This window comes from Salvelinus sp. IW2-2015, linkage group LG11, assembly GCF_002910315.2.
Source record: "Salvelinus sp. IW2-2015 linkage group LG11, ASM291031v2, whole genome shotgun sequence".
Classification (NCBI taxonomy): Eukaryota; Metazoa; Chordata; class Actinopteri; order Salmoniformes; family Salmonidae; genus Salvelinus; species Salvelinus sp. IW2-2015.
This window is the reverse complement of record NC_036851.1, coordinates 1642192-1665399: the sequence shown is the minus strand read 5'-3', so window position 1 is coordinate 1665399 and position 23208 is coordinate 1642192. Positions and strand designations below refer to the sequence as shown.

General features: G+C 44.1%; 1 protein-coding gene and 1 long non-coding RNA gene across 4 annotated transcripts in view; one reads left to right on the top strand and one right to left on the bottom strand.

The window, feature by feature from the left end:
- Positions 1-1655: 1655 nt before the first annotated feature.
- On the bottom strand, positions 1656-13585 carry LOC111969649 (uncharacterized). The gene is made up of 3 exons (XR_002878031.2): positions 12959-13585; positions 2448-2543; positions 1656-2363 (listed from the first exon to the last, which is right to left on the bottom strand). It is a non-coding gene; the product is annotated as an uncharacterized lncRNA (long non-coding RNA).
- Positions 11594-23208, top strand: part of oser1 (oxidative stress responsive serine-rich 1) — a 30141-nt gene continuing 18526 nt past the window's right edge. Inside the window, exons 1-2 of one of the 3 annotated variants that reach the window (XM_023995798.2) lie at positions 11595-11963; positions 21253-21424. In XM_023995798.2, the coding sequence (XP_023851566.1) occupies positions 21413-21424 (12 nt within the window). In that variant the 5' untranslated portion in view covers positions 11595-11963; positions 21253-21412. Of the gene's footprint in view, positions 11964-21252; positions 21425-23208 lie in introns of all 3 variants that reach the window. The other 2 variants (XM_023995800.2, XM_023995801.2) reach the window with 2 other exon arrangements.

Sequence of the window (23208 nt, the reverse complement as noted above, 5' to 3'; positions counted from 1 at the left end):
GACCATGCTTCGTCCAAAAACAACCTCAGCCCCAGAGTCTATCAAGGCACTGCAGGAAGCAGCCGAACCGGTCCAGCGTAGATGGACCGCAAGGTAGAACAGGATCTTGATGGAGAGACCTGAGTAGTAGCGCTCACCAGTAGCCCTCCGCTTACTGATGAGCTCTGGCTTTTACTGGACATGACAAAATGTCCAGCAGAACCGCAATAGAGGCACAGGCGGTTGGTGATTCTCCGTTCCCTCTCCTTAGTCGAGATGCGAATACCTCCCAGCTGCTGGGCTCAGTCTCTGAGCCGGTGGGAGGAGATGGTTGAGATGCGGAGAGGGGAAACACCGTTAACAGCGAGCTCTCCTCCACGAGCTCGGTGACGAGATCTACCCGTCGTTCTATGCGGATGGCGAGTGCAATCAAGAGTCCACGCTGGAAGGAACCTCCCGGGAGAGAATCTCATCCTTAACCTCAGCGTGGAGTCCCTCCAGAAAACGAGCGACAACGCCGGCTCGTTCCAGTCACTGGAGCAGCAAGAGTACGAAACTCTATAGAGTAATCCGTTATGGATCGATCACCTGACATAGGAAGCCAGGACCCTGGAAGCCTCCTTCCCAAAAACTGAACGATCAAAAACCCGTATCATCTCCTCTTTAAAGTTAGACGTTAGAACACTCAGCCTTGCCTCCCAGATAGCTGTGCCCCACTCCCGAGCCCGACCAGTAAGGAGTGATATGACGTAAGCGATCCGAGCTCTCTCTCTAGAGTATGTGTTGGGCTGGAGAGAGAACACAATATCACACTGGGTGAGAAAGGAGCGACACTCAGTGGGCTGCCCAGAGTAACATGGTGGGTTATTAACCCTAGGTTCCGGAGACTCGGAGACAGGAAGTAGCTGGTGGCACGAGACGAAGACTCTGAAACTGTCCTGAGAGATCGGAGACCTGGGCGGCAGGGTCTCAACGGCATGACGAGCAGCAGACAATTCCTGCTCGTGTCTGCCGAGCATTGCTCCCTGGATCTCGACGGCAGTGATGAGAAGAATCAGTGCGCTGGTCCATCTTGGTCGGATTCTTCTGTTATGCTGGTGAATGAGGACCCAAAAGCGACGTAATAGAAACAGAGTCTTAATTTCCAGTCTTAAACAAATAATGATACTCCTGGATATTATCAAAGGTAAATCAAAACAGGAAACTGAAATCCTCTCGTCAGTAGAGAGGAACGACTGGACCGCGACCACAGACTGCAGGTCGCTACTGGAAGGCACAGGCCGTAGCTGACATAGACACCTGCTCACACGCAGCATCTGAAGAAGGCAAAAACACGACAGGGCGGAACAAGGACACAGAACAGCAAACATCAAACAAGAATCCGACAAGGACAGAAGCGGAAAACAAGAGAAATAGGGACTCTAATCAGAGGCAAAATAGGGGACAGGTGTGAAAGAGTAAATGAGGTCGTTAGGAGAATGAGAAACAGCTGGGAGCAGGAACGGAACGATAGAGAGAGAGAGCGAGAGAGGGAGAGAGGGAGGGGGAGAGAGAGGGATAGAAAGAGGGAAAGAACCTAATAAGACCAGCAGAGGGAAGCACAGGGACAAGACATGATGATCAATGACAAAACATGACACCATTAGATATTCTCACAGATCCAAAGGAGATTTTATTTAATTTTGAATTAATTATTATTAATAAACATAGCATACAGTACATACCGTAGTAACCATGGGAAGGTGCCTAATTCCTTACATAAGGGTGAGCAGGCCATGTCCAGACTTTCTCAGTGACCTCAAGTACTCATTAACTCTGTCTTAAATGCTTTTTCGGGTTGCATCAGTCATGGACAGAAACTTCTGAGACACAGTATTAATGATGAACACCTGGAGGTTCACGGGTGCACCACATTTGCCTCAGGATCCATCCCAGTTTGTATTCTGTGCCCACTCGTGGTATCTCTCTTCGGTTACACATCCTTAGAATAGCAAAACCGCATAACGGTCAGGGCGGACCTTGCTGTGCCTGGTGAGCAGTTGGTCAAGTTCTGTTGTCAGAAGAGGAATGGAAATGTCAGGGTGAACCGAAGACCTGACGAACCCGCCACGTATGTTGACTCTGCCTGTCTGAGGTGGAGTTCCAGAGCTCATAGGTGTGCCTGGCATGGATTGTGACTCCATCTCATTCCTCGCCCTTTTCAACGTGTCATTCTCCACCTGACTCTCCGCCAATGCCGCCTGACTCTCCGCTAATGAGGAGTGACTCTCCGCCAATATCGCCTGGCTCTGGACCAATGTATCAGCTGTCGCCCGTATCTCTGCCCTCATCTTCATCAGATGAGCAGAATGGTACCGCCCTGAGCCCCCATCGATTACAGTGGCCTATGATAGAAACGGTAGATCAATTAAGAATTAAAAGTGACTCCAACATACAAAAACACATTTTAAGAATCTAGCTTAACTAACCACTTTCTTGGCAACCATGTGTTTTTTCGGAGCGGCCCGTTGTCCAGCCCTTTGTCCACTGATCTTCACGGATGGTTGCCGGCATGTTTGGAGGCTCTGCAAAAACACATTCACGTTTTTAGTACACAATTATTGTTTTTATTATACAGTATGCCTACACATTGATAAGCTACATGCCTTCTCTTTTTTATATAAAATTCTCTGAAACCAAACTGCCTTTAGTTTTGGTGATCCTCTCAGCTCCGGCTCATTTTAAAGTCCTCTGGTGGTTACAGTCCTAACCCTGGAACAGGTAGCACCATAGAAAGAAGCTGGCTTGATGAAAACAATGTCCATTTCGTCTGTTCTCTTTGGTCGCAATGTGATTTGTTTTTGATTAACAGCTCGTTTTTGAATGGTAATTGTGTTAAGAGTGGAGTTTTGGGCGGGTGAGGAAAGGCGTGACTTTCAGGTTACAATAGGCTATAAGTATACAGCAGATTGCCGATTGTCCTCACTTTGATTATACTGTAGCACCATGACCAGGATCTCTATTCTTTTAAGTGAGCAGATTAGGGCTTTCAGCAGGAATGGAAAATCTACTGGAGACATTTCAAAAATACTGATAGACTTGGGGATTTTGGTCACGGACAGTGCTATTCGCAAACACTATCATCAGATGCCTGTTTAACACCAAACTCGAAAGCCCAGGAAAATGAACAGGTACAGTAGGCTACTGTCACGCCCTGGCCTTAGTTATCTTTGTTTTCTTTATTATTTTGGTTAGGTCAGGGTGTGACATGGGGGATTTATGTGTTTTGACTTGTCTAGGGGTTTTGTATGTTTATGGGGTGTTTTCTAGTCTAGGTGTTTGTATGTCTATGGTTGCCTGGACTGGTTCTCAATTAGAGGCAACTGTTTATCATTGTCTCTGATTGGGAACCATATTTAGGCAGCCATATTCTTTAGGATTTCGTGGGTTATTGTCTATGTGTAAGTTGCCTGTGTCTGCACTTTTCGTATATAGCTTCACGTTCGTTTGTTGTTTTGTATAGTTTGTCAAGTGTTCTTCATTTCGGTAAATAAATAGAAGAATGTATTACTATCACGCTGCGCCTTGGTCCTCCTCTCTTCAACCAAACGACAAACGTGACAGCATAACCCACCACAACCGGGCCAAGCAGCGTGAAAGGAAGGAACAGCGCTTTGTGGAGCAATGGACTTGGGAGGAAATATTAGACGGCAAGGGACCATGGGAACAGCCGGGTGAATATCGCCCCCCCAAGGCAGAGCTGGAGGCAGCGAAAGCCGAGAGGCGGCATTATGAGGAGTTAGCTCGGCAGCGCGGCTGGAAGCCTGAGAGGCAGCCCCAAAAAATTCTTGGGAGGGGGCACACGGGGAGTGTGGCGAGTTCAGGTAGGAGACCTGCGCCAACTTCCCGTGCTTACCGTGAGGAGCCGAAGATGGAACCAGAGCCAGCCGGGGTGGAATTGGAGGTGAGCAAGGGGAGGGAAGCAGAGACTGTGAAGGAATTAATGGGGAAATTGGAGGAGAGTGAAATGAGAGAGTTGCTGTGTTGGTGCATGAGAAACGACATCCGCCCGACAGAGCGTGTCCGGGATTTGATGTTACCTGAGTCAGCTCTCCATACTCGTCCTGAGGTGCGTGTAAACCGTCTGGTAATGACAGTGCCAGTCCCACGCACCAGGCCTCCTGTGCGCCTCCCTAGTCCTGCACCTCCTGTGGCAGCCCCACGTACTAGCTCTCCTGTGGCAGCCCCACGCACCAGCTCTCCTGTGGCAGACCCTCGCACCAGTCCTCCGGTGCCGGCGCCACGAACCAGGCCTCCAGTTCCAGCACCCCGCACTCGCCTTGAGGTATGTGTCCCCAGCCCAGTACCACTAGTGCCAACACCACGCACCAGGCTTCCTGTGCGTCTGAAGAGCCCCTGTACGCCCTGTTCCTCCTCCCCGCACTAGCCCTGAGGTGCGTGTTCCCAGCCCGGTACCACCAGTTCCGGCACCATGCACCAGGCTTCCTGTGCGCCTCCAGGGTCCAGTATGCCCTGTTCCTGCTCCCCGCACTAGCCTTGAGGTGTGTGTCCCCAGCCGGTACCACCAGTTCGGCACCACGCACCAGGCCTACTGTGCGTCTCCAGGGTCCAAGTACTCCCTGTTACCGCTCCTCGCACTCGCCTGAGGTGCGTGCCCCCAGCCCGGTACCACCAGTGCCGGCACCCAGGCTTATAGTGCGCCTCGGCAGTCCAGTATGCCTGTTCCTTCTCCCCGCACTCGCTTTGAGGTGAGTGTCTCCAGCCGCGTACCACCAGTTCCGGAACCACGCACCAGGCCTACAGTGCGCCTCGGCAAGCCTGAGCTGCCCGTCTGTCCAGCGCCCGCCTGAGCTGCCGTCTGTCCAGCGCCGCCTGAGCTGCCGTCTGTCCAGCGCCGCCTGAGCTGCCCGTCTGTCCAGCGCGCCTGAGCTGCCCGTCTGTCCAGCGCCGCCTGAGCCGCCCGTCTGTCCAGCGCCGCCTGAGCCGCCGGTCTGTCCTGAGCCGCCAGTCTGTCCTGAGCGCTAGAGCCGTCCGTCAGTCAGGAGCCGCCAGAGCCGCTGCCAGTCAGGAGCCGCCAGAGCCGCTCGCCAGTCGAGCCGCCAGAGCCGCTCGCCAGTCAGAGCGCAGAGCGCTCGCCAGTCAGGAGCCCGCAGTGCGCCAGTCAGGAGCCACCAGAGCCGCCCGCCAGTCAGGAAGCCGCCAGAGCGCGCCCGCCAGTCAGGAGCCGCCCGCCAGTCAGGAGCCGCCAGAGCCGCCTGCCAGTCCGGAGCTGCCCGTCAGTCCGGAGCTGCCCTCAGTCCTGAGCTGCCCCTCAGTCCGGAGCTGCCCCTCAGTCCGGAGCTGCCCCGTCAGTCCCGGCTGCCCTTTCAGTCCCTGAGCTACCCTCAGTCCGAGCCTACCCCTCAGTCTGAGCTACCGCCTCAGTCCTGAGCTACCCCTCAGTCCTGAGCTACCCCTCAATCCTGAGCTGCCCGTCAGTCCGGAGCTGCCGTCAGTCCGGAGCTGCCCGTCAGTCCGGAGCTACCCTCAGTCCAGAGGCGCCCCTCAGTCCAGAGGCGCCTCAGACCGAGCGCCCCCAGTCAGAAGCGCCCCTCAGTCCAGAGGCGCCCCTCCGTCCAGTGCGCTCTCTACGATGGTCTTCGGTCCGGGACCCGCTGCGAGGTCCCCGCTCCAAGGGCGCCACCAAAGCGGGTATTGACTATGGAGTGAGTGGGGTCACGTCCCGCACCCGAGGCCGCCGCCGTAAGAAGCCCACCCGACCCTCCCCTTGCTGTGTCAGGTTTTGCTTGTTGGACATAGGGGTTTCAGGATGGTCAGATGTGTATCTTCGGACGTGGCAATTGATTCAACATGCTCTTAAAACCTTTCCTAAGTGGCCATTAGGGTTGCACACATTTTGGGGAATATTCAGAGGTGGAAACTTTCCGTGGAATTAACGGAAATATATGCAAAATGAATATTAATACCTTTAAATGTTGATGTTTTTTGCACTGAATATATTTACCATATCAATATGGGAACGAAACATAGACCTTTTACCTTTCATAAGTAGACATAATTGCAAATGATTAAATCCTTCAATAGAAATAAAAAACTACTTAGTACGAATTGAACTTTAATTAAATGATTTCACTCTTCACATGGGCTGATTTCACTGAAAACAAAATAACGGGAATATTGAATGATCCCTAATGACCATCGCATCTCCTAAAAAACATTTTCAACATACATCTGTAAAATGATAGTCTAGAAACTAAAGCTTTGGTTGTCTCCTCTCAGGCTTCATGTCTTCTCCCTGGACCTCCCGATGTCCACCTCTTGAACATCAGACTGAGGCCTCATCTTCACTGTCACTTTCCAATGTTGAGGATGGCTCATTGTCAGGCTCAAAAAATACAAAAATTTGCCCGGATGGCCACCAATTTTTCAACCCTTGTATTGTCAGTCTGTTGCGTGCTTTGGTGTGTGTGTTCCCAAACACAGGACCAGTTGTGCTCTGAGGTGGCTGATGTTGGTGGAATTCGGAAGGATGATGGAGGCAACAGGGGAAAGAGTCTCAGATCCACAAAGTCCCTTCCACCAGGTGGCTGATGAGATATGTTGGCACGACTGCCATATTGCATCTCCATCCCAAAGCCCTTGCTTGAAAGTGTACTTCGCCAGACTGCCAAGAACCTTGCCCTCATCCAGGCTAAGGTGGCGAGACATGGTAGTGATGACACCATAGGCCTTGTTGATCTCTGCACCAGACAGGATGCTCTTGCCAACATACTTGGGGTCCAACATGTACGCTGCGGCGTGTATGGGTTTCAGGGAGAAGTCTTCACGCTTTATGATGTATTTCAGAACTGCAGTTTCCTCTGCTTGGAGCAACAGTGAAGTGGGCAGGGCAGTAAGGATTTATTATCTTACATCTGCAAGCATAGTCTGAACATCAGACAGGATGGCATTGTATCCCTCAATCCATGCAATGGCTACTGCTATACTGTAGGTTTCAGGATCTTCAGGCTGCTTACCATTCTCTCCCAAAATACATCTTCCAGGAGGATCCTCTTGATGGGGCTGTCCATATCAGCAGACTCCATTTCTTGGAGAGACTCCTTCCCCTCCAGGAGACTGTCAAACATGATGACAACACCACCCCAACGGGTGTTGCTGGGCAGCTTCAATGTGGTGCTCTTATTCTTCTCACGTTGCTTGGTGAGGTAGATTGCTGCTATAACTTGATGACCCTTCACATACCTAACCATTTCCTTTGCTCTCTTGTAGAGTGTATCCATTGTTTTCAGTGCCATGATGTCTTTTGAGGAGCATATTCAATGCATCAGCAGCACAGCCAATGGGTGTGATGTGAGGGTAGGACTCCTCCACCTTAGACCAAGCAGCCTTCATGTTCGCAGTATTGTCTGTCACCAGTGCAAATACATTCTGTGGTCCATGGTCATTGATGACTGCCTTCAGTTCATCTGCAATGTAGAGACCGGTGTGCCTGTTATCCCTTGTGTCTGTGCTCTTGTAGAATAGTGGTTGAGATGTAGTTAAATTCAAAATACAAAATCGTAATATTAAACATTCATGTAAATACAAGTGTCTTACATCGTTTAAAAGCTTAACTTCTTGTTAATCCAGCCGCTTTGTCAGATTTCAAAAAGGCTTTACGGCGAAAGCATACCATGTAATTATCTGAGGACAGTACCCCGCATACAAAAGCATGACAAACATTTTCCAACCAAGCAGAGGCGTCACGAAAGTCAGAAATAGCGATAAAATAAATCACTTACCTTTGAAGATCTTCCTCTTTTTGCAATCCCAAGGTTCCCAGCTACTTAACAAATGGTCATTTTGTTCAATAAAATCCTTCTTAATATCCCAAAAAAGTCAGTTTAGTTGGAGTGCTTGATTCAGTAATCCACCGGTTTCCCTTGTTCAAAATGCATACACATGAATACCAAAGGTTACCAATAAACTTCGTCCAAACAAGTCAAACAACGTTTCTAAACAATCCTCAGGCACCCTAATATGTAAATAAACTATACAAATTTAAGACGGAGAATAGCATGTTCATTACTGGAGATAACGAAGTGCGCGCCCTCACCGACGCGCGCCACAACACTACAGCCAAAATGGGAGCCACTTAGAAAAACTACAAATTCTAGCTAATTTTTCAAAAAACAAGCCTGAAACTCTTTCTAAAGACTGTTGACATCTACTGGAAGCCCTAGGAACTGCAATCTGGGAGGTATTCCTTTGATATACCCATAGACAGCCATTATAATGAGTGGTGAGCTCAAAAAATGTTTTTACAGGATGGATTCTCCTCGGGTTTTCGCCTGCTATATCAGTTCTGTTATACTCACAGACATTATTTTAACAGTTTTGGAAACTTCATAGTGTTTTCTACCCAATACTACAAATTATGTGCATATAAAGGCTTCTGGGCCTGAGTAACAGGCAGTTTACTTTGGGCACATCAGTCATCTGAAATACCGAATACTGCCACCGGCCCACAAAAAGTTAATTATTCCTTCCCCACGAACATTCGACCACCCATCAGAGATGATTGCAATACAGTCTGCTTTCTCTATGATTTGCTTGACCTTCACTTGAACGCTGTTGAACTCTGCATCCAGCAAATGAGTAGAAAGCATGTCTGGTTGGAGGGGTGTGTGCTGGGCGAAGAACATTCAGAAATCTCTTCCAATACACATTGCCTGTGAGCATCAGAGGTGAACCAGTTGCATACACAGCTAGAGCAAGACATTCATCAGCATTTCTCTGACTACGTTCCTCCATTGAGTCAAAAAAACTTCTGATTCACTTCTTTCTTATGAACATTTTATCAAATAGTCTTTGAGATATTAGGCTACTAGGGTTCTTTCTTTGTGTTTTGGTGTACTGAAAAATGCTCTGATGTCTGTCTTTTCTCTGCCATTTTTCTACCTGGCTGGTTGGCTACACACACAGTGTGCAGGCTATTTACAGTAGGAGATGGGCTTCCATCGTCTACAAGGGTAGCTGTATGAGTTCACCATTTACACAACATATGCTGCAACCTTTTGTATTTTGAATATAGTTTATGTTTTTGTTTTATATTGGCTGGCTTCCCACAATAGCTGAATTTGCAGAGCTAGCGAGCACCAATTTTGTTTCTGTGGTGTTTGCTATAATCTTTGCTATCGTCAGTTTACTCCAAGATCGGCACATAGATGCTTCAAAGTCCCCTGGCTAACTTACTTCCTGGAGAGCAGGGGGTTAGTATCGCCACATTAGAGTGGATTCTGCTTCTAAGCAGAGCAACAGTGCTCTGCTTAGAAGCAGAGGTCAGGAAGGCTCAGGTGAACAAGGAGACTGTTGTTAACTGTATTTTTTTGATGTGGAGAAGGCATATGATATGATATGGAAGGAGGGGTTGTTAATCAAGCTTGATATTATGGGGGTAGGAGGAAGAACGTACAACTGCATAAAGGATTTCCTGTTTGGGTGGGGAAGTCTCTCTCAGACAGCTACACGATGGATAATGGTACACCACAGGGAAGCGTGATTAGTCCTCTGTTGTTCTCAATCATGATCAATGATGTTTACTCTCAAGTACAGCCGGATATTGGGAGGTCATTATTTGCAAATGATGGGGCCTTATGGATGAGAGGAAGAAATGTGCCATATATAGTCAGGAAGGTACAGGAAGCAATTGATGAGGTAGAGCAGTGGGTATTAATGTGGGGATTCATGTTCTCTGTAGAGAAAACTCAGACAGTGTTCTTTACCAGGAGGAAGGTGGGAGATGAGGTATGCTTGAGGTTATATGGAGATGGTGGGGGACTCCATGTACCTTGGGGATACTTTGATGCTAGAATGACCTGGGCAGAACACATTGAGAGAGTGGTGGGAAAGTGTAAGAAGGTACTAAATGTGATGCGCTGTCTGACAGAGTATTTATTTACCTTATTTAACTAGACAAGTCAGTTAAGAACAAATTCTTATTTTCAATGACGGCCTAGGAACAGTGGGTTAACTTCCTTGTTCAGGGGCAGATTTGTACCTTGTCACCTCGGGGATTCGAACTTGCAACCTTTCGGTTACTAGCCCAATGCTCTAACCACTAGGCTACCCTGCCGCCTGCCTCATTAAAGACCATATGTTGCATTGATCCGATCTGTAATAGACTATGGCAGTATAGCGTATGGTTCGGCAGCCCGTACATCATTGGAAAGGCTAGATGTCATACAGGGACAAGACTCAGAATATGGAGTGGGGCGTTTCGGATGTCCCCTGTGGCTGCACTACAGGTGGAGATGGGGGAAATGCCATTGCAGATTAGGAGACAGCAGCTGGCAATGAATTATTGGGTCAGCCTACAGGGACATGGGGTATCTCATCCTGCGAAAGGGATTTTAAAGGCATGCTGGGAACATGAGTGAAGACAGAACACGAGCTTTGGGTGGGTGGGTAATAACCAGGCAAAGGAGATGGGACTGTATGGAAGGGAGTTTAGTCCAACGGTAGCTATCCCTGTTATTCCATCATGGTTACTCCCACCTCCAGTAGTAGATCTAGATGTATTGGAGAGACTACAGAAAGATAGGGAGGGTGTTGATCCATCTGATTTGTTTAAGCGACGTCTGGATACTGTGTATCAGAATTTTGTGGCCATATACACAGATGGTTCAAAAGATCCAAGGACAGGACGTACTGGGTCAGTACTTGTAGTGCAGGAATGTGAGGTGAGAGTCAGGAAACGTATTACAGATCATCTGGCTGTATATACGGCAGAGACGATGGCCATACTGTTGACCTTGCAGTGGGTGGAGGAAATTAAGCTAGAAAGAGTAGTTATTTACTCTGATTAATGTGCAGTGCTGAGGAGTCTCTAGTCCTTTATATCACATAGCAGACAAGACCTGCTTTCATGAGGTGCTACAAAACCATGGCAGGAGTTAACAAATGGGTATACAGATAATATTTACATGGATCTGAGCTCATGTGGGGGTGGAGGGGAATGAGGCAGTTGATGTACTGGATAAACAAGCACTAAGTAGTGGGGATGTTGATGTGGTAGTATCAATGAGCAAGGTAGAGGCAAAAAGTATGATATGGACAGTGATAGTGGAGAAATAGCAGGAGCAGTGGAATAGAGATACTAAGAGCAGGCATTTATTTCCAGTACAGAGGAAAGTTGGGGAGTGTAGAACGGCAGGAAAAGACAGAAGAGAGGGAGGCTGTATTTCCAAGATTAAGGGTGGGACACAGCCAGTTGAATAAGATCTTACATGTGATAGGAAAGCATCCAACAGGAAAATGTGAGTATTGCCAGGAACCAGAGACTGTGGAGCATGTATTGATACAGTGTGAACATTATTGTAGGGAAAGAGAGAGGGTGAGATCTAGTTTGAGGGAGAAGGGGATACAGGAAATTCGTTTAAAGAGTATATTGAGTAGAACGTCATTAGATATAGTCTCAAATATTTTTTATTTTTTAAGAGCAATGGGGCTGGCAGGTAGGATTTAGTCCCTATCTCTGGCCCACACTCCAGTACAGTAAGTGGCGGTAGTGCACCATAACGTTGAATGCCAACCGCCGATAAACCCCACCCGAAGAAGAAGCGTCTGTGTTCTACGTCAGGGCAGAGTGCGTTGTTGCAGAGTCACTGCGAAGTGGTTCGTGTGTAAACAAGATGTTCGAGAAAGAAAAGTCTGGAACTAGCCAAGTAAATACTGCTTTTGAAAGTAATAATAGATTAGAATGAAACTGAATTGATTGTAGTGCGATGCTTGTGGAAAGCTAAACCTAATCGAAAAATTCAATAACTCGCGTCTGTCGCGAAGACAATCGATGAGACATTGCTAACCGAGTTAGCTACTTTAGCTAGCCACCTCACTGTTGCTTAATAGCTTGCTGCATTTGAGGCCCGTTTGTCGCAGCGCCTGATAGACCCTGCATGTCCAGGCCATCCTCAATCTGGACTGTGGACAGGAGATCCTGAGTTGTGAGTACCCCAATTCTCACACGATGTCAAACTCCGATATTGCCTGGCTAGCTAGTATCCACGTTGATTATTATGGAACTGATGCTCAACTTCATCCACAGCGTAGGCTAGCTAGGAGCAATTCCATGATTTACACTTTAAAATGTACAAAACAAATAGCATTTATTTCAAAGCTTAATAAAACCGTACAACTCTATGCACTAGCAGTACGTTGAACAATTTACAACATTTAAGAAAAACGAATTTACTGGAAGAACTGTGGATGCAAAGTTTGGTGGCTAACGTTAGCTAACGTTTAGAATCTTTATGCAAAAAATCTTCCTTCGTTTTTTTATGCGACGTTTCCCAAAAACTCTTAAATATCTGTACCGAATTAAGATTAAAATATGTCTACAGAAAGAATGGGGTGTCCGCTATATGACACCTTGAGTTTGAAACAATATATTGTTGTTATTGAACTAGGCTACAGTGAGTGAAGTGTATTTACACCTGGTATCAGATTACGGTAACGGAATTACATAATCCACAAAATCTTGTTAAATGAATTTCTTTACTGCCATTTTTTCCTTAACTATAGACTTAAAGAAATTTAAGCAAAGTTTCTATTCCTCAACAAAGTTATTGGAAGTGTTATTACCTTTTTTTCTTATGAAGAAACAGGGGGGAAATTAAGAAGAAATGGGTTTCTTGAAAATAATGTTTTAGGATTTCTTCTTGGAAATGTATTTAACTTTAGGACAGCTAAACCCTTGTCTTGATACGAATGGATACTTTTGTAACCATGAACGTGTTCTTGCGCCACACACAGTTGGCTACCGGATATTTAATTACAGCAAGAAAACTAATTAAACACGCATTATCTAGCTAGCTAGTAATTAACAATATAATACAATATTCTAGAAGTGTTAAATAGCTAGCGCTATCTCGTCAATTTGTAAATAATTTAGCTATGTTTGCTATAATGTCGTTACACGTTAGCTAGCTAACGTAGTTACCTAATTTACCGGTCGCGCAGGCCCTCTACCACCGTCTCTCCTATCATGGACGACACCTTCTCCTCCAGCTGGTCAACATGAATGGTCTCCCAGCACCACCTCATTTTTACGGCGTCACTGTCCCTTGCCACAGACGCGGCCACTCTCGCCCATCCTCTCTTTTTGGTCTCTGCAGTGAGCCCGCAGTTATCAAGTCCCTCCAATAGGAATCTTTTCCTGGCTGCTATTTCCTCCACCATCACGTCAAGCTCTTGTTTGCTGAAGTTCTTATTGCGCTTTCCTTGGTTATTTATTTTTGGTTTTGATATAGTTAGTCTGATGGCTATAATGTGTGAAATAACCAAATCCTGTCACAGGCTTATTTATTGGTTTCAAGCACGTCACTAATGTCAATGCCAGATAAGATATTTACGAAGTTCCTAAGAACATTTTGAGGAATTACATTTACAAACTATCTTATGAACTTAAATTTTTTTCCCTTAAACTTCTTACTTTTTTTTGTAAGTAATGTTTTGTGAATCCGGACCCTGATCTGTACTACACAGAAATGCATAATTATGGATATGAATGTCATTGTCTTCATGGTGTCTTATCCTGAATAGGTACACCATGGAAGAAATATGCAATATCATTCTTTGCATATATGGGTATTATTCTACACACTGACTATTCTAATCAGCTCTGCACCAAAACAATACCAAATTTGGTTGGACCGGACCACATCTGAACCAATCATAGACATTTCTGTTTCACAAGTTTGGACTGTACAGCCACAGAACAATGAGCCAGATATTTCACGGATGTATACGTGTAAAGCATCCGGTTGACATTTTCAGATATGGTGATGAGAAGAAGCCCAGTGGCCGGCAGTGGGAGATGGAGTGATATGGCTTTTGGCCGACATTCTTCTTATCAATGGAACATTTGATCTCAATACAGTTTGCTGTTCCAAAACTAAGAGTTTTGTACATTGTACCCTTTGCCAAAAAAAAAATACTGTTTAGGAGTGCAAGGGGGGAATTTAGTTATTGGAAACTGGTGTAATTGCGGCCTGCAATTTGGGGTGTTCCCGCATGTGGGCATTCCTACATCTGCAGGAACCCCTCTTTATACTTCTATTGGTAAATGTTTAAGCTAGGACAGGCGGGGGCGCTAATGCACAATAATGTTGGATGCCAGCTGCCAATAAACCCCCCAGAAGAAGGGGCAGGGGCGACAACGATAGCTAGCTAGCCGTACAACGGTAGACGGTGTCCTTCGTCCCTGCCTATCGGGTACTGTTTTCCCACAGTTATGTTAATGATGGCGAGGGCAGGCGGGAGAGAAGGGCACTGTGCTAGCTTAATCATCTAGTCCGGTGCACAGCAGGTGGGAGGCGGGGGAGACACCACAGATAGAACAATGAAACATTTGATCTCAAAACAGTTTTCTCTTCCCAAAACTAAAATCTGTTATGGACAGAGTGGACAACAGTTTGTAGACTTTACCCTTTGACAATGTTTTTTAAAAGTACGTTGTTAAGGAGTGCAAATGCGAATTGACTTATTGCACACGTGCACTTCAGAGTAGAATGTCCCTAGCATAAATATGCAAATGCATGCTATAAGTCACCAATAGGATCTCGCTAGCTCGTGCTTGGCTCAGCCCCCCCCCGCATGCTTTTTCTGCCCACTATGACTCATTTGTTCCCATTTTAAACGATTGGCTGTGGTCTCTTGGTTTAGTTATAACAATCTTTGGTTCAGTAGAGTGCAGTACAATACAGTTATACTGTACTCTGCTCTAGTGTACTGTATTGAACTCTACTGAACTATATTCTACTTTTCTTGACTATACTGTACAGTGATCTACTTTGCTTCACTGTAATGTGCTGTCCAAACTTGTGAAACACAGACGTCTATGATTGGTTCAGATTTGGTCTGGTCACCAATCATAGATGTCTATTAGGGATGCACCAATATGACATTTTTGGCTGATACTGATATCCTATTTTCCTTGCCCAAAAAAACGATACCGATATTTGCATTTTTTGCGGCCTTTTGTGCATTCTAGTACAATTAAATAGTTGAAACACACACACACTGACCAAAAAGTAATTTTGTTGCCATTTACGTATATCCGCATTACCAGTAAAACATCAAAACGTATTTTTTTTCACTTGCTGTGCTGTTTCGTTGTTAATTTTTTCAGTCTCAACCAGGATTTTGTTACACATGTCAAGCAGTGAAGTTTCAGCTCTGTCTGTCCGTGGCCTCTTCCTCTGTGCGCTCTGTCCGTTTCCATCTTGTCCGGCTGTGTCTAACATTTCGTGTAAACCCTGTTTCTTGTGTGCATCAAAGTAGCGGTCCTTGTACCTAGCATCGAGCATGGTGGCGACACAGTAAAGAGACTCAGAGTGCCACCGAATCGTAGAGTACTTTTGCAGGTTTTAACCCCACGGTATGTGTCGGCAGTTTTGTTGAGCAGGTGTTTCAATGCTATTACAGGGGGTATTGCGTCTCCTGCAGACATAGTTGATTAGCTTATTTCTTAAGTCAGTTGTTCGAATGGAGCTAGGAGTGTGTTCATGTTTCCAAGTTTCAAACATGTTCTCACGTGCCATTGAAATGGCAGCAGCGGTATCAGAACCAGCACATTCTTGAGCATGCAATAACGCTTTCCTCAGTACCAAATCCTCATTGACCCACTGTGCTGTCAGTCAGCATGCTCATGGGGCTGACATCGCTTGTCCAAATTTCAGTCGTGAAGCTAATAGCAGTGATGCCCATAACAAGTAGCTCAGGGATGTGTGTTTCAACAATACTGTGTATCTCCGGTAGGGCAACATCTGAAAAATAGCACCTATTTGGTGGTGTGTACCGGGGCTCGAGGTGCTCGACCAGTCGGCGAAAGCCAACATCATCCACGACAGAGAAAGGTTGATTGTCAAGGGCAATGAATTCCATTATCTTGACGTTATTGGATTTCACCTTTGAGTTGTCTTGCTGAAAGTTTCTTACTCTTTCAAATGACTGCTTGACTTGTTTAGTTGTTGGAAGTGTGCGCTTAGTATTTTTCTGCATTTGTTCTGTGTAGCGCTGTCTTTTCCGTGGCGTCATTACGTCATCTACCTACGTTATATAGGTATGCACGTCAGCTTTGACATCGGTTTTGCACATCGGCGCTAAACCAGACATCGGGCCGATGTTGGCATTTTTAGCTAATATTGGCCGATTCCGATATGCTTACCGATATATCGTGCATCCCTAACGTCTATGTTTGGGCCAAATCAAGGCTGTTTTGGACCGGCCCAAAAATAGACGTTTGTGGATGTTGAAATCGAGGCCAGAGCGGACTGACCAAACTTCAACCACTTCAACGTCCATGTTCAGTGGGTGTGGATGCTGGTTACAGTAAGTGGAAAGAGAGGGGGTCATGGGTAGGTGTCAGTAAGAGCTGGTAGAGGTATCATTAACTAGAGAGAGAGGGTTTGTCCAGACTGTTCACACTCGCTTTGACCACCAGATGACTAAAAGAGAAAGAAAACAGTTATGATCTGAACATATTTTAAAATTTTATTTAACCTTTATTTAACTAGGCAAGTCAGTTAAGAACAAATTCTTATTTACAAAGACTGCTTAACCCGGACGACGTCTGGGCCAATTGTGTGCCCCCCTATGGGACTCCCAATTACGGCCGGTTGTGATATAGCCTGGAATCAAACCAGGGTCTGTAGTGACGCCTCTAGCACTGAGATGCAGTGCCTTAGACCACTGTGCCACTCGGGAGCCTAACAGTAGGAGTGGAAGAACAGTAGAAGATGACCCAACTGTGGTTTGTGACTATGATTTTCCATTGTAGCCAAATCAATTGCAGTATTAGTGTATTTTAAAAAAGGAAACAATTTATAGGTAATTTTGTTACCGTTTGGTAACAATTACGAGTTTTAATCACTTAATAAACAAAAAATGATATTAGTAAAAACACAAACTAATTGGTAGGTTTACCTTGTTACTTCGGTTAACTTTCATTGTCCTTCCTCATTAGGTAACTTTTTGGTAACAGAATTACAAGACACACGTCAATGTTTTTTAAACTTACAGAAGGCAAATAATTTCTACAAAACCAAATATGTGTTGATATTAGTTGGCATGGGTCTTTACATATATTTCTAATACCTTTTAAGACTTTCTGGTAGAGGTTTTGTAAGACCCCTTTTCGATCAGTTTGACCAGAAATCAAAGCCATTACTTACGCCTAATTTTTAAGGGTCCTTGCTATCCGGAATCCTTGGGACATCCCAACTCTGACGTTACCCCATTGAAGTTTTCATTTAAAATGGTACGGGTTAAGTTTAGGCTTAAACTTCTTATGGCTGAAATCCCGTTAACGGGATCGATTTGACAACAGCCAGTGAAAGTGCAGGGCGCCAAATTCAAAAAACAGAAATCTCATAATTAAAATTCCACAAACATACAAGTATTACACACCATTTTAAAGATAAACTTGTTGTTAACTTCTTTGGGGTAGGGGGGCAGTATTTTCATGTCCGGATGAAAAGCATGCCCAGAGTAAACGGCCTGCTACAAAGACATAAAAGCTAGAATATGCATATTATTAGTAGATTTGGATAGAAAACACTCTGAAGTTTCTAAAACTGTTTGAATGATGTCTGTGAGTATAACAGAACTCATCAGGCAGGCAAAAACCTGAGAAAAAATCCAACCAGGAAGTGGGAAATCTGAGGTTGGTCGATTTTCAACTCAGCTCCTATTGAAGATACAGATTGATATTGGTAATGTTGCACTTCCTAAGGCTTCCACTAGATGTCAACAGTCATTAGAACCTTGTCTGATGCCTCTACTGTTTAGTGGGGCCGAAGGAGAGAGGAATGAGTCAGAGGTCTGCCAGCAGCCACGAGCTGACCATGCGCGTTTACATGATAGTTTGCTCCAGTTCCATTTGCTTTTCTGAAGACAAAGGAATTCTCCGGTTGGAACATTATTAAAGAATTATGTTTAAAAACATCCTAAAGATTGATTCAATACATCGTTTGACATGTTTCTACTGACTGTTACGGAACTTTTTGCTTTTAGTGACTTTGTGACTTTGGATTTGTTTACCAAACGCGCTAACAAAAGTAACTATTTGGACATAAATTATGGACATTACCGAACAAAACAAACATTTCTGGGAGTGCATTCTGACGAAGATCAGCAAAGGTAAGTGATTTATAATGCTTTTATGACTTTTGTTGACTGCATAATATGGCGGATATATTTGTGTCTTGATTGTGCTCTGAGCGCCGACCTCAGATTATTGCATGGTTTTTGCTTTTTCCGTAAAGATTTTTTGACATCTGACACAGCGGTTGCATTAAGGAGAAGTGCATCTAAAATTCCATGCATAACAGTTGTATCATTTAGCAAAGTTTATTATGAATATTCCTGTAAATTGATGTGGCTCTCTGCAAAATCAAAGGATGTTTTGGATCTTCTGAACGTAAGGCGTCAAAACTCAGATTTTGGGATATATCCAACCACAGTGTCCGATTTCAAAAAGGCTTTACGACGAAAGCATACCATGCGATTATGTTAGGTCAGCGCCTAGTCACAGAAAAACAGCCATTTTTCCAGCCAAAGATAGGAGTCACAAAAAGCAGAAATGGAGATAAAATTAATCACTAACCTTTGATGATCTTCATCAGATGTCACTCATAGGACTTCATGTTACACAATACGTGTATGTTTTGTTCGATAAAGTTCATATTTATATCCAAAAATCTCAATTTACATTGGCGCGTTATGTTCAGTAATGTTTTGCTTCCAAAACCGGTGATTTTGCAAAGAGCCATGTCAATTTACAGAAATACTCATCATAAATTTGGATGAAAATACAAGTTTTATGCATGGAATTAAATATATACTTCTCCTTAACTTCTTGAGGGCAGGGGGCAGCTTTTTCACTTTCGGGAAAAATAGCATGCCAAAATTCAACTGCTTGCTACTCATCCCCAGAATATAAGATATGCATATTATTAGTAGATTTGGATTGAAAACACTCTGAAGTTTCTAAAACTGTTTGAATCATGTCTGTGAGAATAACAGAACTTATGTAGCAGGCAAAACCCTGAGGACAAACCATTCAGAATTTGTATTTTTTTGATGTCACTGTCTTTTCAATTAGATTTTTTAGAGACACCAGATTTCTAATGGACTTGCTTGCAGTTCCTACCGCTTCCACTGGATGTCACCAGTCCTTGGAAATCGGTTGAGGTTATTCCTTTGTGTAGTGAAGAAGTAGGGCTATCGTAAATGAGGGTCACATGAAGTAAATTTTTGGAGAGAGTCACGTTATGAACAAAGTTGCGTCAGTTTGGTTTCTTTTTGTATTGAACACAGATTATCCCGTCTTCAAATTGATCGATTATTAACGTTTAAAAATACCTAACGTTGTATGACAAAAGTAGTTTGAAATGTTTTGGTAAATTTACATGTAACTTTTGATATATTTTGTAGTGACTTGGCKAAAGTTGGAAGCTGTGTTTTTCTGGATGAAACGGTCCAAATAAATTGACATTTTGGATATATATCGACGGAATTAATCGAACAAAAGGACCATTTGTGATGTTTATGGGACATATTGGAGTGCCAACAAAATATTTTCGTCAAAGGTAAGGCATGATTTATATTTTATTTCTGCGTTTTGTGTCGTGCTTGCAGTGTTGAAATATGCTACTCTGTTTGTTTACTGATGTGCTATCATCAGATAATAGCATCTTATGCTTTCGCCGAAAAGCTTTTTTGAAATCTGACATGTTGGCTGGATTCACAATGAGTGTAGCTTTAATTTGGTATCTTACATGTGTGATTTAATGAAAGTTTGATTTTTATATCATGTTATTTGAATATGGCGCGCTGTATTTTCCCTGGCTATTGGCCGGTGGGATGTTTGCGTCCCACCTGCCCCAGAGAAGTTAATGCAACTGCTGTGTCAGATTTCAAAAAAGCTTTACAGCGAAAGCACACCATGGAATAATCTGAGTACAGCGCTCAGACACCAAAACAAGCCATACAGATACCCGCCATGTTGTGGAGTCAACAGAAGTCAGAAAAAGCATTATAGATATTCACTTACCATTGATCTTCATCGGAATGCACTCCCAGGAATCCCAGTTCCACAATAAATGTTTGTTTTGTTCGATGAAGTCCATCATTTATGTCCAAATACCTGCTTTTTGTTCGCACGTTTAGTTCACAAATCCAAATTCACAAGACACGAGCACTAGGTCTGGCGAAAAGTCAAAAAAGTTACATTACAGTTAGTAGAAACATGTCAAACGATGTATATAATCAATCTTTAGGATGTTTTTATCATACATCTTAAATCTTTTCCAGCCGGACAATTTCTTTGTCTTTAGAAATGAAAGGGAATGCAGCTCGCTCTCACGGCTGCGTGCGAGACTTAGCTCATGGCATTCTGCCAGACACCTGACTCAAACAGCTCTTATTCGCTCCCCCGTCACAGTAGAAGCCTGAAACAAGGTTCCAAAGACTGTTGACATCTAGTGGAAGCCTTAGGAAGTGCAATCGGACCTGAAAACCTACAAACCTCAGATTTCCCACTTCCTGGTTGAATTTTTTCTCAGGTTTTTGCCTGCCATATGAGCTCTGTTATACTCACAGACATCATTCAAACAGTTTTAGAAACTTCAGTGTTTTCTATCCAAATCTACAAATTATATGCATATTCTAGCTTCTGGGCCTGAGTAGCAGGCAGTTTACTCTGGGCACCTTATTCATCCAAGCTACTCAATACTGCCCCCCAGCCATAAGAAGTTAAGGGTTAGGGTAGGGACTTCCCAAGGAGCCCAGATAGCACTAACCAATTTTTAAGATGGAAAATAGTTGGAAAATGTATCTATGCCTTCATTTCCCCCAATATATACTCTTCGCTTTCATTTGACACCCAATTTGATATGAACTTCACATGTTGGTGCTCATGGGTTCATTTTAAATAGAAATGAACCTAGCTAACCGCTAGCTGTGGTGATTGTGATAGCTAGCTAATGAAATCATTGTGCATTGCTGTTGTGGTGTTTTTCTAAACTGGTCTGTGTTTAAGGTCTGCACGCTGCTGTTTGAAAGGGGTTGCTTCGCTGTAGCAGAGCCTATTTGTAAAGCCTATTCACCATATTATGGCCAGAGATGGTTCATATTATTCCTACAAAATCTCTGATTAGGCTATTGCTACTAGCTACAGGGATGCAAACTCGTCACTTTTCGATGATATTTGCTGTTTTGATCTCAACATAGGTCATCCACGTGAAAAGTAAACAGACGCAGAGTGCATCACCCATGGAGCTATAAAAGAACAGGGCGATCAGATCTTCTCCCTGTGTGATCACATTACCTTCTCTGTCGGCTGTGTCATCACACACTCCACGCAACATTGTCCCTGACTGGGATATTTGGAATGCAACTCGAGGTAAGCAACCTATGGTCAAAATAATGCCGCGGTTATAGTTGATAAGAAGTAAATTATAGTTGCATGTATGTTTCAATAGAGCAAATTATTACACTCAAAGTTACCTTTAGATAGCTGGCGTTAGCTAGCCACGTTAGCAACTAAGATGGCAAGCTAACATTACCACCCGCCAATGAATAATGGTCTATGTTACTCATATTGAAATTGAGTGAGCACTGAATGCATTCCTACGCGTCCTACAAACAGAATATCAGAGTTCAGATCGTAATATGTAATATCAGAACGAGTCCTCCATCCAATATCACGTGTGACAGCTGAGAGTAGCCAGCCGCATCTCCAGCCATTAGCCTACTCAGCTGCTTCTCCCTGTCTGTTCTTTCTGTGCATCTCCATCCATTTTAAAATGTTTTAAAACAGAGCAGTGTGACACGTGCTTGTGCCTTTGTCACAAAAAAACAGAAGTTTCTAGCCCAAACCCTTGGCGCACATGTTTTATAATATATAAGATAAAAAGCTTTTAAAACTTCTTAGGGATAGGTGTCCTGTCAACGGGACAGTTGTAAATCATGCAGCGCCTTGTGTCACGATCACAGATTTTAGAGAAACAACAAATGTTGTTACATATAAGTGTCTTATATCGTCTGAAAGCTTAAATTATTGTTAATATAACTGCACTGTCCAATTTACAGTAGCTATTACTAAGAATTAACTACTCGTGGGCTGAGTTTTTGGTTTGATATCAAACAACCTTGTTTAGTCATGTTACCTGGCTAGCTAGCTAACAACTTGTTAACTTGGCTATTCACACATTTGAATGGCACAGGGAAACGGGATAGATAGCCTACTCAAAGAGATACTTCAAAGGTAGGATGCATATGCCAATGTAATTCTAAACTAAATCTGAATCAAAAGTCAATGTATTTTACTGGTGTTAATTAATTTCTGTTTGGTGCCTAACTTTTAGGAGCTGTGTGTGTGTGGGGGAGGGAGAGTATGTGTGTAAAGGTGTCTGAAGAGTAGGCTAAAGATGGTTTCATGTAGAACCTAGTGTGTTTTCCCCTTATTGCCAAAATGAAAATGCAGATTATGCGTTTTATATTCCTTACTATGTCTGTCCTGCCCAATCACAGGTAGACCTTTTGGATATGAGCAAATCAGCTATTTTCTGCAGTAGCCATTTCTATTATACAGTAAAACGTGTGGAGTTAAATTCAATGTGTTGTATTGAGGAGAGGTGTGAATATCAGGGACAGGTTTTTCTGCGCAGCACGTACGTGCAAAACGTATACAGGGTTCGATACTGCGACAAAAACAGTAGCTTTTGAAGCTATTTGACTTGGCAGTGCGACACACATTTAAAATTGGCCAGTGAAAATAAATGACCTGGTCACATTCGTTTTTGGTTCACAATCCGCAATTTTTTTTGTCATTCTGATGTGCAATTGACCATAAATAAACCAACTTTATGAAGCGGCAACAACGGCACGGGAGTGCCCCTGTCTGTGTGTCAGGCCTCAACATACAGGGGAGGTTTTGTAAACCCTTCGATCATCCCCATCAGTGACCCGTTTGGGCCAGTGAACAAAATATTGTAATAATGGTATTTTTAATCTAGGCTATATAATTTTTAAGCTGTTCGTTATGTCGATTTTATTTATCACACGCGCTGCTCACATATAGATAATCTGTCTTGCAGAGAGAGCGCGCAACTCTCAAACAGCTGGTCGTTGCATTTTGCGATTTTTCTTTGGTCTCTGGGGAGATAAATCTAGCTAGCTAAATCA